The sequence below is a fragment of the Penaeus monodon genome, unplaced genomic scaffold (assembly GCF_015228065.2).
Source record: "Penaeus monodon isolate SGIC_2016 unplaced genomic scaffold, NSTDA_Pmon_1 PmonScaffold_371, whole genome shotgun sequence".
NCBI classification, from domain to species: domain Eukaryota; kingdom Metazoa; phylum Arthropoda; class Malacostraca; order Decapoda; family Penaeidae; genus Penaeus; species Penaeus monodon.
This window is the reverse complement of record NW_023658461.1, coordinates 68,881-83,497: the sequence shown is the minus strand read 5'-3', so window position 1 is coordinate 83,497 and position 14,617 is coordinate 68,881. Positions and strand designations below refer to the sequence as shown.

The following is a 14,617-nucleotide window of genomic DNA, read 5'->3' as shown; positions in this document are numbered from 1 at the left end:
AAAAGGGGGCATATCTTTTAAAAGGAAAAGAGTGCCAACTGGATAGTAGTGGAAGGGTCAGAAAATATATACGGTATTCTACAGTTGATAATACTGAGACCTATAATCGTTGGGTGCGTGCGTGGGGGTGTGCATTTTAGTTGTTTCAGCAGGTGCTGTGCTTATGTAAGAGAATCAGTCAGTCAGTCAGTCATGAGTTTGTTAGTATACATTTTGTTTTAGGACAAAATCATCAGCTGTTCTGTACATTCCAGGAATGAGTTTTGTTTAATTTCATGATTTGGATGTGTAACATTAATTTTTCTTTGGCCAATGATCCCACCTTTTTTAGTTTCATTCTTTTACTTGTGGGGCAATATTGTCATTTGTCAAATCCAAATGTGAGTTTGGTTTAATTCCATTTTTACAGTGGAATCTAGGGTGACACTGTCTGTTTGATTTTGTCATATTTGTCAGCTGTGCTGACTCGGCTGAAACGACCCTTTACCCATGGTGCCAGCCACAGCAGTAACTCCAGGCGACAAGTTGCAATTTCTCGTGCCTGGGCGGGGTCGAACTGCCGACCCCTGGATGAGAGCCGACACATTACCATGTACTAGCCCAGAGGCAGTCAGGTCACTTTAGATTCATTTATATTATTTATTTAAAATTTGTTGTCTTTGCTCCCTATGGTTGTTATCTTATATTTCTAGAGGTCTATATAAAAGTAACATACAAAGTGTTGTAAAGTGGGGTTTTGCAGTTGGTGGTTCCTTTTTGGGTGACTAAGCTCTACTTTCCTCTGCTATTACTATCCATGTTTTTTTTTAACATGTAAAATTAACCCAGTGGAATTGGGAAATAATAAACTCCTGCACCATTCTAAATCGGTTGGAAATGCATGAAAAAAAAGAAAATGAGAATTTTTCAGTTTTTGATTCAGACTAAAGATATTATTTATTATTATTTTAAAAGGTTATTAAAAGGAGGAAAGCATTGGCTTTGGGGGAAAGGTGTAGGTAGATATATAGTTAGAAACTATAAAAGTCCATATATATGTAACATGGCAGAATGAGAACAACTTTAAACTATATGGTCTGTCTAAATAACACCTGATTTTGGGGCCCACCAAATATTCATTGCAGCTTTTGGCTTTGATTACATTATACCCCAAAACAGGAAGCTAATACAGAAGTTAGATAATAGTTAGGACCAACATTAGATTTGAAAGTGTTAGTGAGAGCTTGTGTCAAGCACATATGCCCACATGGCAAAAACATATACATAAAGATGAAATCTTAGTCTTGTAAAAATGACAAAACATGGCTATAGACACATTTGCCATCTTGGTGGCTTGATTTAAATTTGTTACGGGGCAAGATTTATTTTTATTATTTTTTTATGATTATAAGCTTTAATATTTGGTTTTCCCTTGTATGAAATTCAACAGAGCAGATGTTCTAGGTTTTAGGGAATAATTCCTGCATTCCTGTTTTAAAATGCAAGACTATTTAAGTCTTGGGACATACGGGATATGAACAAAAGGTCAATTTTATTAGGATAGCAGGGAAGGTAAAATGCTAAAATAGAAGTATATTTGACAGTGCAGGTTTGGTTGGAAATGAGATGTTTACAGGCTTAGAGCAACGGGCCACTGCTCACACAAATACTTGTGCATTTACAAAAAAATGCATACTCCTAAAGGGGAATGCAGCACAAAATGCAATCCCCACTTTTATGCCCACAAATGAGATGCAAACAAAGAGGGCATATGTAGTATATTTGGCAAAATACAAAGTGTATGTGCACAGTACACATGATAAGCACACACATGCATATGATGTGTGCACACATGCATTTTGATGTGTGACACATTTAAAATGATGCACAGAAGCACATTGCACAACATCAAGGCACACACAAAACAGAACATTCCTTTTCAAAAGAACGAATATTCCCTCGTTTATGCACATTCACACTCACTTAGGAGCTTTTTAACTGAAGCAGTCTTTGTAATTTATTAACAAGAATTATTGCAGTTATTACTTTTTTAACCCCACAAAGCTGTAGAACAGATAGGATTTGTTCATAGCTTCAGGATTAAGGTATTGCTGTAATTGGAAACAACCAGATACTTGACATTTTTGTTTTTAGTACTGCATGCAACTGCAATTTTTACTCTGTTTCTGTTAGTTGACCCAAAAGGTTTTGTAATGTATTTTATTTTTGTTGGTAAGGAATTTATAAAATCTATAATTTTCCCCCATTTCTTGAAAAAACAAGATTTTGAATATTTACAAATATATTATTAGTCAGCCCTGGAAATAAATCAACAAGATATTATGGTTACCCAAATTTGGGAATTTTTTAGTGTCTGGAAAAGAGTTATTGCTTGGTACTTTTGTAGCATCTCGGCCCAAAGCACTGTAAAGTGTGTGTGTAAAAAACCATATTTTATTTTTGGCACAAGTCTGAAACTTTCTAAGGGGCTGCCACAAGATTTTTTAGAAATTTTTTTGGGCTTACGTGAATCTATGAGCTTGTTATTGAACTTATTGATGTTGCATAAACCTTTTATTTTTTCATAACAAAGTTATTAGTTGGTCCCCTTCTTATGGTTTGAATATTTAATTATTCTCACAGTGGGTATCTGCTATGATATGTAGTAGAGATATCTGTTTAGACAAGTAAGTCCAAGCATGATTTTTTTTTTCCAATTCATGGCATCAGTTTGAAAACATTTACCAGTTTAGAGATGCTATATTAGACTGGCACTTTAGCAAATTTGCCAGCTTCAGATATCTTTTCTTTTTTGGGATATTATGTAATTTATGTTTTTTTTTCTTTGTTTTAAGGAAGGGTGCAGTGACTGAACACTTTTTACAAAAGGGAAATAGAAGCTTATATGGCATAGAAAATTCCCTCTGGTTTGGAATTGATCTTTGTAAACCCATTTGAATGCTGGTGCAGTAGGAAGACTAGTTTTCCCGTAATTTGTTCTGTCATACTGGCCAATGTATAGAAGTTTTAAACAGTGAAATAGATGTTGAAATGTTAGGCAAGCTTTAGCTGTATTAATCTAGTGGATCTCTTGAAAGGGGGAATTTCCCAGTTTTTAAAGAAAATGACGAGTGGAGGGAATTGAGGAATTTTGGCTACACCACTGTATGTAACCGTTTATACTTGCAGAGAAAACTAAGTTTGGCCTTGAGAAGGTCTTTGAAAGACTCTGCTCGTGTAGGTGACTTTAGTCGTGGCACTAGAGGACAGTGGAAGGTGTGCAGGGCTTTGAATCTCTCATTCTGTACAGTTGGGTGCCTGTGAGGGTATTCATAATCGCTTTCATTTTTGCCAGTGGGCCGGCATTGTAGATAAGGTCAGTGTTGAATTAGTGTTATTAAAATTTTCTATTTCCCATTGTGATAAAGGATGTGAAAAATAGCTATTGACAACAAGAAAAATGAAAAAATTACGTTATTATATTTGATTTCTAAACAATAACACGGGAACCAAGAAATGTACTGAAAGTGAAACTGAAAGGTAAAGAAAAATTCTGTGACATGTTAAATATATTAAGTAAGTTTGTGGAGCTGAGATTCCATAAGCAGGGTAAAGATGTGAGGGTTGCAACCCAAGAAAGGGAAAATTTTTGAATTAGTAATGCAGTCAGTTTGACATGATGTTGAATTTGCTCTCAAGTTGTCAGGGAAAAAAATTAATAAATTTTGACCTTTTGTATTTACATTAATTCAGTGCATATGCTAATTTTAAAGATGAAGATTTGCTAGTTGTACTGTAGAAGTATTTTAACCATACATTTACTGTTTGGTGAATCTTATAAAGGGTGTCACCACTTTGTTTTGTGTTTATAGAAAAAATGAATACTTTGATGTAATATAATTGCAGTATGAAGAGCAAGGTAGGGGGAAAAGGGTTTGATGCAATGAATCCTATATAGTAGCAGTTCAGAAGCTTCTACTTAGGAATCGTAAAACTTAGTCAAAGTTGAATGATTTGATTGTTATGTTTCATGTACACTTCACATAGGAAATCTCAGTAAAATTTTTGTGTAAAACATTAATTGAAAAACCAACAATAATTTTTTGCTGTATTCTAGGGAAAATTTCTCAATTGGAAGAAAATCACACTCCCCTCAGAAGGGAGGAGGTGGGTTTGAGTGGAGGAGGGGGAAGGGATGGGGTTTAGCGGAGGAGGTGGGAGGGGGGGTTGAGCGAGGAGTGGGAGGGGGGTTGTTGGAAAGGAGGGGAATGGTGGGTTTTGAGTGGAGGGGTGGAAGGATGGGTTTGAGCGAGGAAGGTGGGAGGGGGTTTGAGCAAGGAGGTGGGAGGGGGGGTTTGACAAGGGGGTGGGAGGGGGGGTTGAGCAGAGGAGGTGGGAGGGGTTTTTTGGTTGTTGTGGAGGAGGTGGAAGGGGTGGGGTTTGGGGCGAGGAGGTGGGAGGGGGGGTTGAGCAGAGGAGGTGGGAGGGGGGGGTTGGCAGAGGAGGGGGGAGGGGGGGTTGAGCAGAGGAGGTGGGAGGGGGGGGTTTGAGTGGAGGAGGTGGAAGGGGGGGTTTGAGCGGAGGAGGTGGGAGGGGGGGTTGAGCAGAGGAGGTGGGAGGGGGGGGTTGAAGCGAGGAGGGTGGGAGGGGAGGGGTTGGGGCAGAGGTGGTGGAAAGAGGTGGTGAAGAGGAGGAGGAAAATTGTGAATGCTATTGGAATGTCAGAATGTGATGGGGAGCAAGGTGGTGGTGGAAGGCAAAGTAGGCAAATTTAGTTGAGTTATTGGTGACCTCAGTTGGTGCCGGACAGGTATGGTGCAGACTTTATAGTTGCCAGTAGTTGGTGTTGGTAAATTAATTAGTATAACTGGAAAAGTATGGAAATAAGTGGTGGTTATTTTTACCATGGTGTTTGGTGTGCTGTTCTAATTAGCTGATTGACTCAGGAAATTTATTGAGTGGGGAATGTAAAATGTAATGCTGAAAAAGGAATATGCTCACATACAAACCGGAAAACACACTTGCACACAGAAAAGATGTCCCACATGCAAACCCCACATTCACAAGAAACACAGACATACACACATAAAAACCCAAACAGCCCAAACCCAAAACCCAACAAATAAACCGAAAATATGAACATCCCACACACAATGAACACCCCACAAAACCAAATTTACACACACACACACCCCACAACACACACAACACACCACACACACACACACACACACACACACACACACACACACCAAAAACCACACACACATGCACTTGAAACACACACAGACATGCACATCCCACAAAACACAGACATGCACAAAACACAGACATGCACATGCACACACCAGACATGCACATGCACACACACAGACATGCACATGCCCCACACACACAGACATGCACATGCACACACAAACATGCATGTGCACACACACAGACATGCACAACGCGCACACACACAACATGCACATATGCGCGCACACACACAGGACATGCACATATGCACGCACACACACAGACATGCACAAGCGCGCACCCCACACACACATGCCACAGACATGCACATATGCGCACACACACACACAAAACAGACAGCACAATATCACACACACACACACACAGACAGGGCACATATGCGCGCGCACACACCACACACACACACACACATGCACACACCCACAACCACACACACACACACACACACACACACACATACCCCACAAACACACACACACACACACACACACCAAAACACACATGCACACACACACACCACGCATGCAACACACACACACACACACACACACACACACACACACACACCACACTCACGCACTCACACTTGCACACACGCAGATGCTCATGCAAAACACAGAGATGCACACACTTCTACAAGGTATGTAGATGTACTGTAAAAACATCACTAACGTATCTACAGTTGTGCTCTCTGCATGTCTGAGCAGCAAAAAGTATTAATAAAAATTTAGAGTGCTTTGCTTTTGTACATAAATTCTGTTTCCTTTACCTTGCAGATGTCAAAGGGTAGCACCCATGCAGCTTGGGGCCGCAGATGCCCACACTCGGGTGGACCACATGGCGGCCCTGGACATCGACTCTAAACCTTTCTCAAGCGACTCTCCGGCTCATCTGCCCCATTGGTAAGATGATGATTCGTTTAAAGATATCTGCCATGATGCTTTTTGTTGTAAAATTATTATTATTATTATTATTTTTTTTTTTCTTGTTTTTATTTAACTGATTTGTTACTTGATCATTTTATAATACAAGAAAGTATGATTAAAAGAAGTGGCATCATAGGAAAACATGTAATACTGGGGATTGATTTTTTAATAATTTACATCCTTGAGAATATGTCACACACAGATAACATCTTTTCCTTTCCAGGGCCTGTCTCCGGTCTGGGGAGATGCTGGAGAAGATGATGGAGGCTGGCATGAACATCGCACGTATGAACTTCTCCCACGGCACCCATAAAATACCACAGTGAGACAATGTTGAATGTCCGTAGGCAGCCCAGAAGTATTCCGAGAAGATTGGGCATTTATCCTGTTGCCATTGCTCTTGATACAAAGGGCCCTGAAATTCGTACTGGCCTTTTGGAAGGTGTAAGTCTCTTTTACTATTATTATCCAGATTTGTAATTTATCAACAAATAACCCTTTATTAATTAAATGGTACATGTTAGGAAGAGATACTGTATTTTAAATTTCATAATTATTTCCTTTATCTTGTGGTTTCTCCTATCCTAGTCTGTATTCCTGTGCCCAATTCCTATTCATATCCCTATCCCTGTTCTAACCCCTACATTGTTTCTATCCACCTTTTTCCCTTCCCACCTTGTTTCTATCCCCATCCTTCTTCCTATCCCTATCCTTGTTTCTATCCCACCCTTTTTTCATATCCTACCCTTTTGTGTCTATCCCCATCCTTTTTCTATCCCTATCTGGTCTATCCCATCCTTCTCTATCTATCCTTGTTCTATCCCATCCCCTTCCTACCCCTATCCTTTCTCAGTCTGCATCCATCCCCGTACCCGTACCCGTACCCATCCCCAAAACCATACCATCCCCAAACCTAACCATACCCATAACCATTACCCATACCATACCTGTACCCCTGTGACCTACCTCCTGCCTCTTTCTTTCCCTTTTCCCCCTTTCCCCTCCTGTTTTCTTTCCCTCTTCCTCTTCTGCCTGCCCTGTTTCTTCTTCCTCTTATCCTTTCCTTTCCAAAGGCAGTTTAATGAGTGAACTCTTTTGTAGGGACCATCAGCTGAAATTGAATTGAAGGAAGGTGCCACAATCAAGTTGACCACAGATAGCAGTTACTACGAAAAGTGCTCAGAAGAGGTGCTTTACTTGGACTATGTCAACATCACCAAAGTTGTGAAACCTGGCAACCGCATTTTTGTTGATGATGGCCTTATCTCTCTTATTGCCAAGGATGTGGGTAAGTTGGGGGCATTTATAAATATTTATGAATTATTTTGTGATCTCTTATTCAGTAAAAAGCTTGCTATAATGAAGTTAGAGAGAATAACCTTCTAAAAAGATACAGCCAATGTTATTGTTCTTTAAATTAATTTCATATTTTGTCTTTAATTTAAAGGCAGTGATTTCATTGACTGTGAGGTTGAAAATGGAGGTATGCTTGGGAGCAAGAAGGGCATGAACCTCCCAGGTGTCCCAGTAGACCTTCCTGCAGTCTCTGAGAAGGACCGTGGTGACCTCCTCCTTGGTGTCAAAATGGGAGTAGACATTGTGTTTGCATCCTTCATCCGTGATGCAGCTGGAGTCCGTGAGATCAGGGAAGTCCTTGGTGAGTTTTTCAGATATCTTATTTTTCCTAGGAACTTGAAATGAACCATTGTTTCATTTATGATCTCGGTGTCACTGAGATTCCTTGAGATATTATGCGGATGTAATTTTTTATGTATGAATTGTTTCAGGTGAAAAGGGCAAGAACATTAAAATCATCAGCAAGATTGAGAATCACCAGGGATGCAAGAACATTGATGACATCATTGAAGAGGGAGATGGTATCATGATTGCTCGTGGTGATTTGGGTATTGAGATCCCAGCCGAGAAGGTCTTTGTGGCCCAGAAACAGATGATTGCCAAGTGCAACAAAGTTAGTTCAGTTCTTTGAGGGAGAAATAGATAACATAAAATCTATGCTTGAAAACATGTTAATATGAGTTCCATTCAAATTTGTTCTTTTGATTGAAAATGATGTAGTTCCAACTAAAGCATAAATTCCTTTGGTAATATAAAATGCTGTGAAATAGGACCTAAATCAGCTAATAGGAAAACTGAGACCGCACCATGTCTATCATGTAGACTTGAATGATCCATGCTAGTAATAATTGTAATATTTAGTTTCAGAATATTTTTGAACACATTTGATAGTATTTTTGGAAAATAAAATCCATATACATTAACTTCAGAAGCAGAAGTGCATTATGATTTTAGTATTTTCATTCTTTTCAAATTATAAAGAAATTTCCTCACTCAGATTCTTTTACCCTTTCCCCACAGGTTGGAAAGCCAGTCATTTGTGCTACCCAGATGTTGGAATCCATGGTGAAGAAACCCCGTCCCACACGTGCTGAAGTGTCTGATGTTGGTAATGCTATTCTTGATGGTGCTGACTGTGTCATGCTGTCTGGTGAAACTGCTAAAGGGAGACTACCCTCTTGTGTGTGTGCGAACCATGGCCAATATTGCACGTGAAGCTGAAGCTGCAATTTGGCACAAGCAACTCTTCACTGAGCTGTCTCAGCAGGTAATGTTGAAGATCTGCATTTCCTCTCCAAAATTTTGGGTATTTTAACCATAATATTATGGACTATTGTATGAATAGAGCTGATTGTAGCTTAACTAGCAAGCAATTTGAGAATGTCTTGACATGCCATATTTAGTTTTGATAAAGTTAAAGTATATAGAAGGGAATTTAAAAATGAGAATAAGAATTTTAAAAAAATCCATAGATACACAATTCACAAATGTATATATGATCATATTGTTACCAAGTTGTATAAAGAAATTAATCTTTTTTTTTTTAGGTCCAACTGCCCACTGACTCAACACACACCACAGCCATTGCTGCAGTTGAAGCTTCATTCAAAGCAATGGCCACAGCCATTATTGTTATTACCACCACTGGTCGCTCTGCTCATTTTGGGTTTTAAAGTACAGGCCTCGCTGCCCAATTGTGGCTGTAACTCGATTCCCACAGGTGGCCAGACAGTGCCATCTTTCCGTGGTATTATTCCCATCCCCTACACTGGTATGTATTGTGGGCACTTCAATATGTTTATATTTTTTTTCTGTCAGATCCATTATATTGTTCATAGTATGGATTTATGGTTTTTGATAGTGTTGATTTATTTAGATTAATAATCAAAAGAGTAAAGTATTCTGGTTCTGTACTTGTGTGTCCCAAGTGCAGCTGCAGAAATGGAGGAGTAAAGCTGAAAATCCAAATCTGTTAAGTTTAAATGGGATGCATATGCATATATATATATATATATATATAATATATATATATATATTTTATATATATATATATATATATATATATATATATATAATTTATATATTTATATATTTATATATACCATATATACGTATATATATACAACATGTATGTGTATATATATGTGCATATATATGTATGTGAGTAATTATGTATATATTGCATATATGTATATATACACATGTATGTGTTTTAAATGTATGTATATGTGTATATTTATATATATTAAGATATGTATATTTGTATATATGTATAGATATGTTTTAATGTATGTGTATATATGTATATATATATATATGTATATATATATATGTATATATAATGTATATAATATAGTATATATATATGTAAAATAAATGTATATTATATATATTATATATATTTATATTATATATATGTATATATAAAATATATATATGTATATATATAGTATTTTGTATATATATATATGTATATATATGTATATTATATTTTTATGTATATTAATATTATATGTAATTATATTATATGTATATGTATATATATTATAGGTATATGTATATAATATAAAGTTTTATTATAGTATATTATTTTTATGTATATTATATATTTTTGTATTGTATAGTTTTATATATATGTTATATTTTGTTTTATATTATAGTATATATATATTGTATATGTTTTGTATATATATAGTAGTATAATTTTGTATGAATATGTATATTAATTTTGTATATAATGTATGTTTTATGTTATATTTATATATATGTTATTGTATATTGTTATATATTATGATATATATATATGGTATATTTATAATATGGGATATTTTTATATGTATTATATATTATGTAATATATATTTTTGTAAGTATATATATGTATAATATATGATTTTATAATTTTATGTATATATTATGTATATTATTATATGTATATTATATTATATTATATTTTATGTAAAATATATATGTATATTATATGTATATATATTTATATGTATATATATTGTATATATATATGTTGATTTGTATATATATTATTGGGTTTTATTATATAATTATATATATTATATATATATATAATTATATATTTATATATTATATATGTATATAATATATGTAAAAATATATATGTATATATATATTATAATATATATTTTATTTTATTATTATATAAAGTTTTATATATATATGTATATATATATAAAGTTATATATATAGTATTTATATATATATTATATATATAGGTATATATATTATATATATATATTATATATATATATATATGTATATATATTATATATATTTTATATATGTATAAAATATATTTTATATATATATATATTTTATTATTATATATTATATTTATTTTATATAATAATATATGATTATATATTATATATATATTATTTTTATATTTATAAAATTTTAGTATATATATTATATAAAATATATATATATATATATTATGTTATATATATATATTATATATATATATTATATATATATATTAATTTATATATATAGATATATATATATATATAATAATTATATATATATTTTAATATTATATATATATATTATATATATTTTATTTTAATAAAATTATAATTATATTATATTAATATATTATTAATATAATATAAATAGTATTATATATATTAGTAATATATATATAAAATAAAATATTCTTAAAATAATATATAAAATATAATTATATAATTATATATTAATATTAAATTAATATGTAATTTATTTTATAAATATAGATTATAAAATAGTATATAGATATTATGAAATTATATTAAATATTTTAATATATATAGAAAATATTTTATATCTTAAAATGAAAAATTTATTAGTAAATATTAATATATAATATTCTATAATAACTAGATATTATATATGTCTTTTTTAATCTATATATTGTTATATGTAGATTAGATTTATAAAGATTTATGTCCTTATTTTTTGATAGTATTAATTTTTAAATATTTATAATTAGTTTATATTTTATATTTTTATATTATTAATAAATAGATATATGTAAGAATATTATTAAGTTATATTTTAATATTAAATATAATTTATTTGAGAAAATTTTTGTTTAAAAATGTTATTAGTAAATTTATATATAGGGTTTTTGAAAAAATTAATGTAATTATAATAAATTAGGAGTCGTTAGTTTATTAGAATAAGAAAATTTAAAGAATTTTAGATTTTAAAATATAATCTCAATATTTCTTTAAAACAGTATATATTTTTATAACTGAATCTTGGAAAGTAAGTTTTTTAAAAATTAATTTTTTATTCATGTTTAATAATTGTTTAATTAATTTATTTTAGGATTTAATTTTATTTTGTTTAAATTTTTATTTTATTATAAAAAAGATTTGAAAGATTATTAGTTTAAAAATTTTTTTTTTGGTTTGTATATATATTTATAGAAATATAATGGTTGTCATTAAAAATTAGTTAAATATTATTCATTGTTTATTTTCATTATTTAAAAATGTATATTCTTTTTGTTTTTTATTATATTTAAATTTTATGTGAAGAACTTTATATATATATATTATAATAATTATGATATGTATAATTCGTATTTATTTTTAATATATTATATAATTATATATATTTATAAATATTAATTAATTTAAATAACTAATTTAAGTTTATCATATATAATATACTTGTTAAAATAATATGTAGTCTTGGAGAACAAGTTTTAATAGTGAAAAATGTTAATTTTTTTCTGGTTTTTTCTTATTTTTCTTGCAATTTAAAAATTTCAGCTTTCAGAAAAATTCATATATATATTAAGATGTCTCAAATGTTATTTTAAAATTTTTGACCAACAGGAAGATCTGTGTTTAAGATTTTTTTCTACAAGATAAATTTAAAGCCAATTGGTCTAGTGAAAAAATGCCCTACATTTTTTACAATCCATTAATTTCCTTTTTTTGAAATGAACCAATTTTGTAAGTGAGTTAGTTTTTTTTTGATACGAGAAATTGGATTGGTAAAAAACCTTATTCAAATTTTTAATTAAAAATTTCTTTAATTGTTAAATTTCGAATGAATAAAAGTTTTAACTTTGTAATTTTTTTAATTTTTGAAAAAATTTTAAAATTTAATGTTTGGCTAATTATCCTTGTGTTGCTTTCATAATATTAAGTACCCTGTTCTGTTCTTAAAATTTTTAGTTTTTTGAAGTTTTTTAATTTTAAAATTTTAAACAAAAATTTTTAAAACTGGGAATTAATTGTTTTTTTATTTTTGAAATATTGGCTTTCTAACAGGTTAATATTTTATTTTGAAATTTTAAAATTTTTTTTAAAAATAAATTGGAAATTTTAAATTTTGTAAATTTTCCCTTTGTTCGAACATTTAATTTTCAATTAAAAATGTTAATAAATGGTGGAAAATTTTTTTTATAAATTTTTAATTTTTTTTTTGAATTAATAGTACTTTTTGAAAAAAAATCTTAAAAATTTTTTGGGAATTTTTCTGAAAACTTTGTTTGGTTAGGGAAATTTTTTGAGAAAGTTGTGTTTTATTTTTTAAGGGAAACAATTAAGTTGGCAGGTTTTTAGTAATTCTTATTGAAAATTAGAAATTTTTTTTTTTTAGAAAGGAACCAAGGATATTAAAAATTCTTTAATTTTAGTTAAAGATGTTTAAATATTTTATTATTTAAAAAATTTTAAAAATTTAAATTTAAATTTAAGTAAAAAAATTACAGGATCATATTAAAATTGTAAAAAAAGATTTGTCCCAAAGGTAATGGAAAAATGTAATTTTTTGGAAAAGCTTTTTTTTTTTTTTTTTTTTTTTTTTTTTTTTTTTTTTTTTTTTTTTTTTTTTTTTTTTTTTTTTTTTCCCCCCCCCCCCCCCCCCCCCCCCCCCCCCCCCCCCCCCGTTTTAAAAACCCGGGGGTTTAGGGGGTTTTTATCTTTTTTTTTTTGGGGGGTTTTTTGGGAACAAACTTTTTTTGTAAACGGCAAAAAAGTTATGTTTTATTTTTTTGGGAAAGAATTTTTTTTTTTGCAAAACTTTTTTCACCCCCCCCCCCCCCCCCCCCCCCCCCCTCGTCAGCGGGGGGGGGGGGGGGGGGTTTTATCAGTAAAATTTGCTATAATGAAGTTAGAGGAATACCTCTAAAAAGATCAGCCAATGTTATTGTCTTTAAATTATTCATTTTTGTCTTTAATTAAAGGCAGTGATCCATTGAGTGAGTTGAAAATGGGGTAGCTTGGGCAAAAAGGGCATGAACTCCCAGGTTCCAGTGACTTCCGCAGTTTGAGGACCTGGTGATTTCCCCTGGTGTCAAAATGGAGTAGACTTGTGTTTGCACCTTCACCGTTGATGCAGCGGAGTCCTGAGTCAGGAAGTCTTGGGAGTTTTTCAGATATCTTATTTTTCCTAGGAACTTGAAATGAACCATTGTTTCATTTATGATCTCGGTGTCACTGAGATTCCTTGAGATATTATGCGGATGTAATTTTTTATGTATGAATTGTTTCAGGTGAAAAGGGCAAGAACATTAAAATCATCAGCAAGATTGAGAATCACCAGGGATGCAAGAACATTGTATAAACATCATTGAAGAGGGAGATGGTATCATGATTGCTCGTGGTGATTTGGGTATTGAGATCCCAGCCGAGAAGGTCTTTGTGGCCCAGAAACAGATGATTGCCAAGTGCAACAAAGTTAGTTCAGTTCTTTGAGGGAGTAATAGATATACATGAATCTATGCTTGAATAGCATGTTAATATGAGTTCCATTCAAATTTGTTCTTTTGATTGAAAATGATGTAGTTCCAACTAAAGCATAAATTCCTTTGGTAATATAAAATGCTGTGAAATAGGACCTAAATCAGCTAATAGGAAAACTGAGACCGCACCATGTCTATCATGTAGACTTGAATGATCCATGCTAGTAATAATTGTAATATTTAGTTTCAGAATATTTTTGAACACATTTGATAGTATTTTTGGAAAATAAAATCCATATACATTAACTTCAGAAGCAGAAGTGCATTATGATTTTAGTATTTTCATTCTTTTCAAATTATAAAGAAATTTCCTCACTCAG

The 14,617-nt window shown here is 31.9% G+C and overlaps 2 protein-coding genes across 2 annotated transcripts in view; both read left to right on the top strand.

Moving 5' to 3' along the window:
* The window catches only part of LOC119570742 (pyruvate kinase-like), a gene marked incomplete at its 5' end in the record, with an annotated part of 22,710 nt that overhangs the window by 1,126 nt on the left and 6,967 nt on the right, over positions 1–14,617 (top strand). Inside the window, 8 exon segments of the mRNA XM_037918368.1 lie at positions 7,266–7,452; positions 7,612–7,821; positions 7,952–8,133; positions 8,541–8,681; positions 8,683–8,787; positions 9,068–9,178; positions 9,181–9,259; positions 9,262–9,291. Of these exon segments, the coding sequence (XP_037774296.1) occupies positions 7,266–7,452; positions 7,612–7,821; positions 7,952–8,133; positions 8,541–8,681; positions 8,683–8,787; positions 9,068–9,178; positions 9,181–9,259; positions 9,262–9,291 (1,045 nt within the window).
* Positions 14,086–14,617, top strand: part of LOC119570743 (pyruvate kinase-like) — a 1,306-nt gene continuing 774 nt past the window's right edge. The window contains exon 1 of the mRNA XM_037918369.1: positions 14,086–14,232. Coding sequence (XP_037774297.1) covers positions 14,101–14,232 — 132 coding nt within the window. The 5' untranslated portion in view covers positions 14,086–14,100. The remainder of the gene's footprint in view (positions 14,233–14,617) is intronic.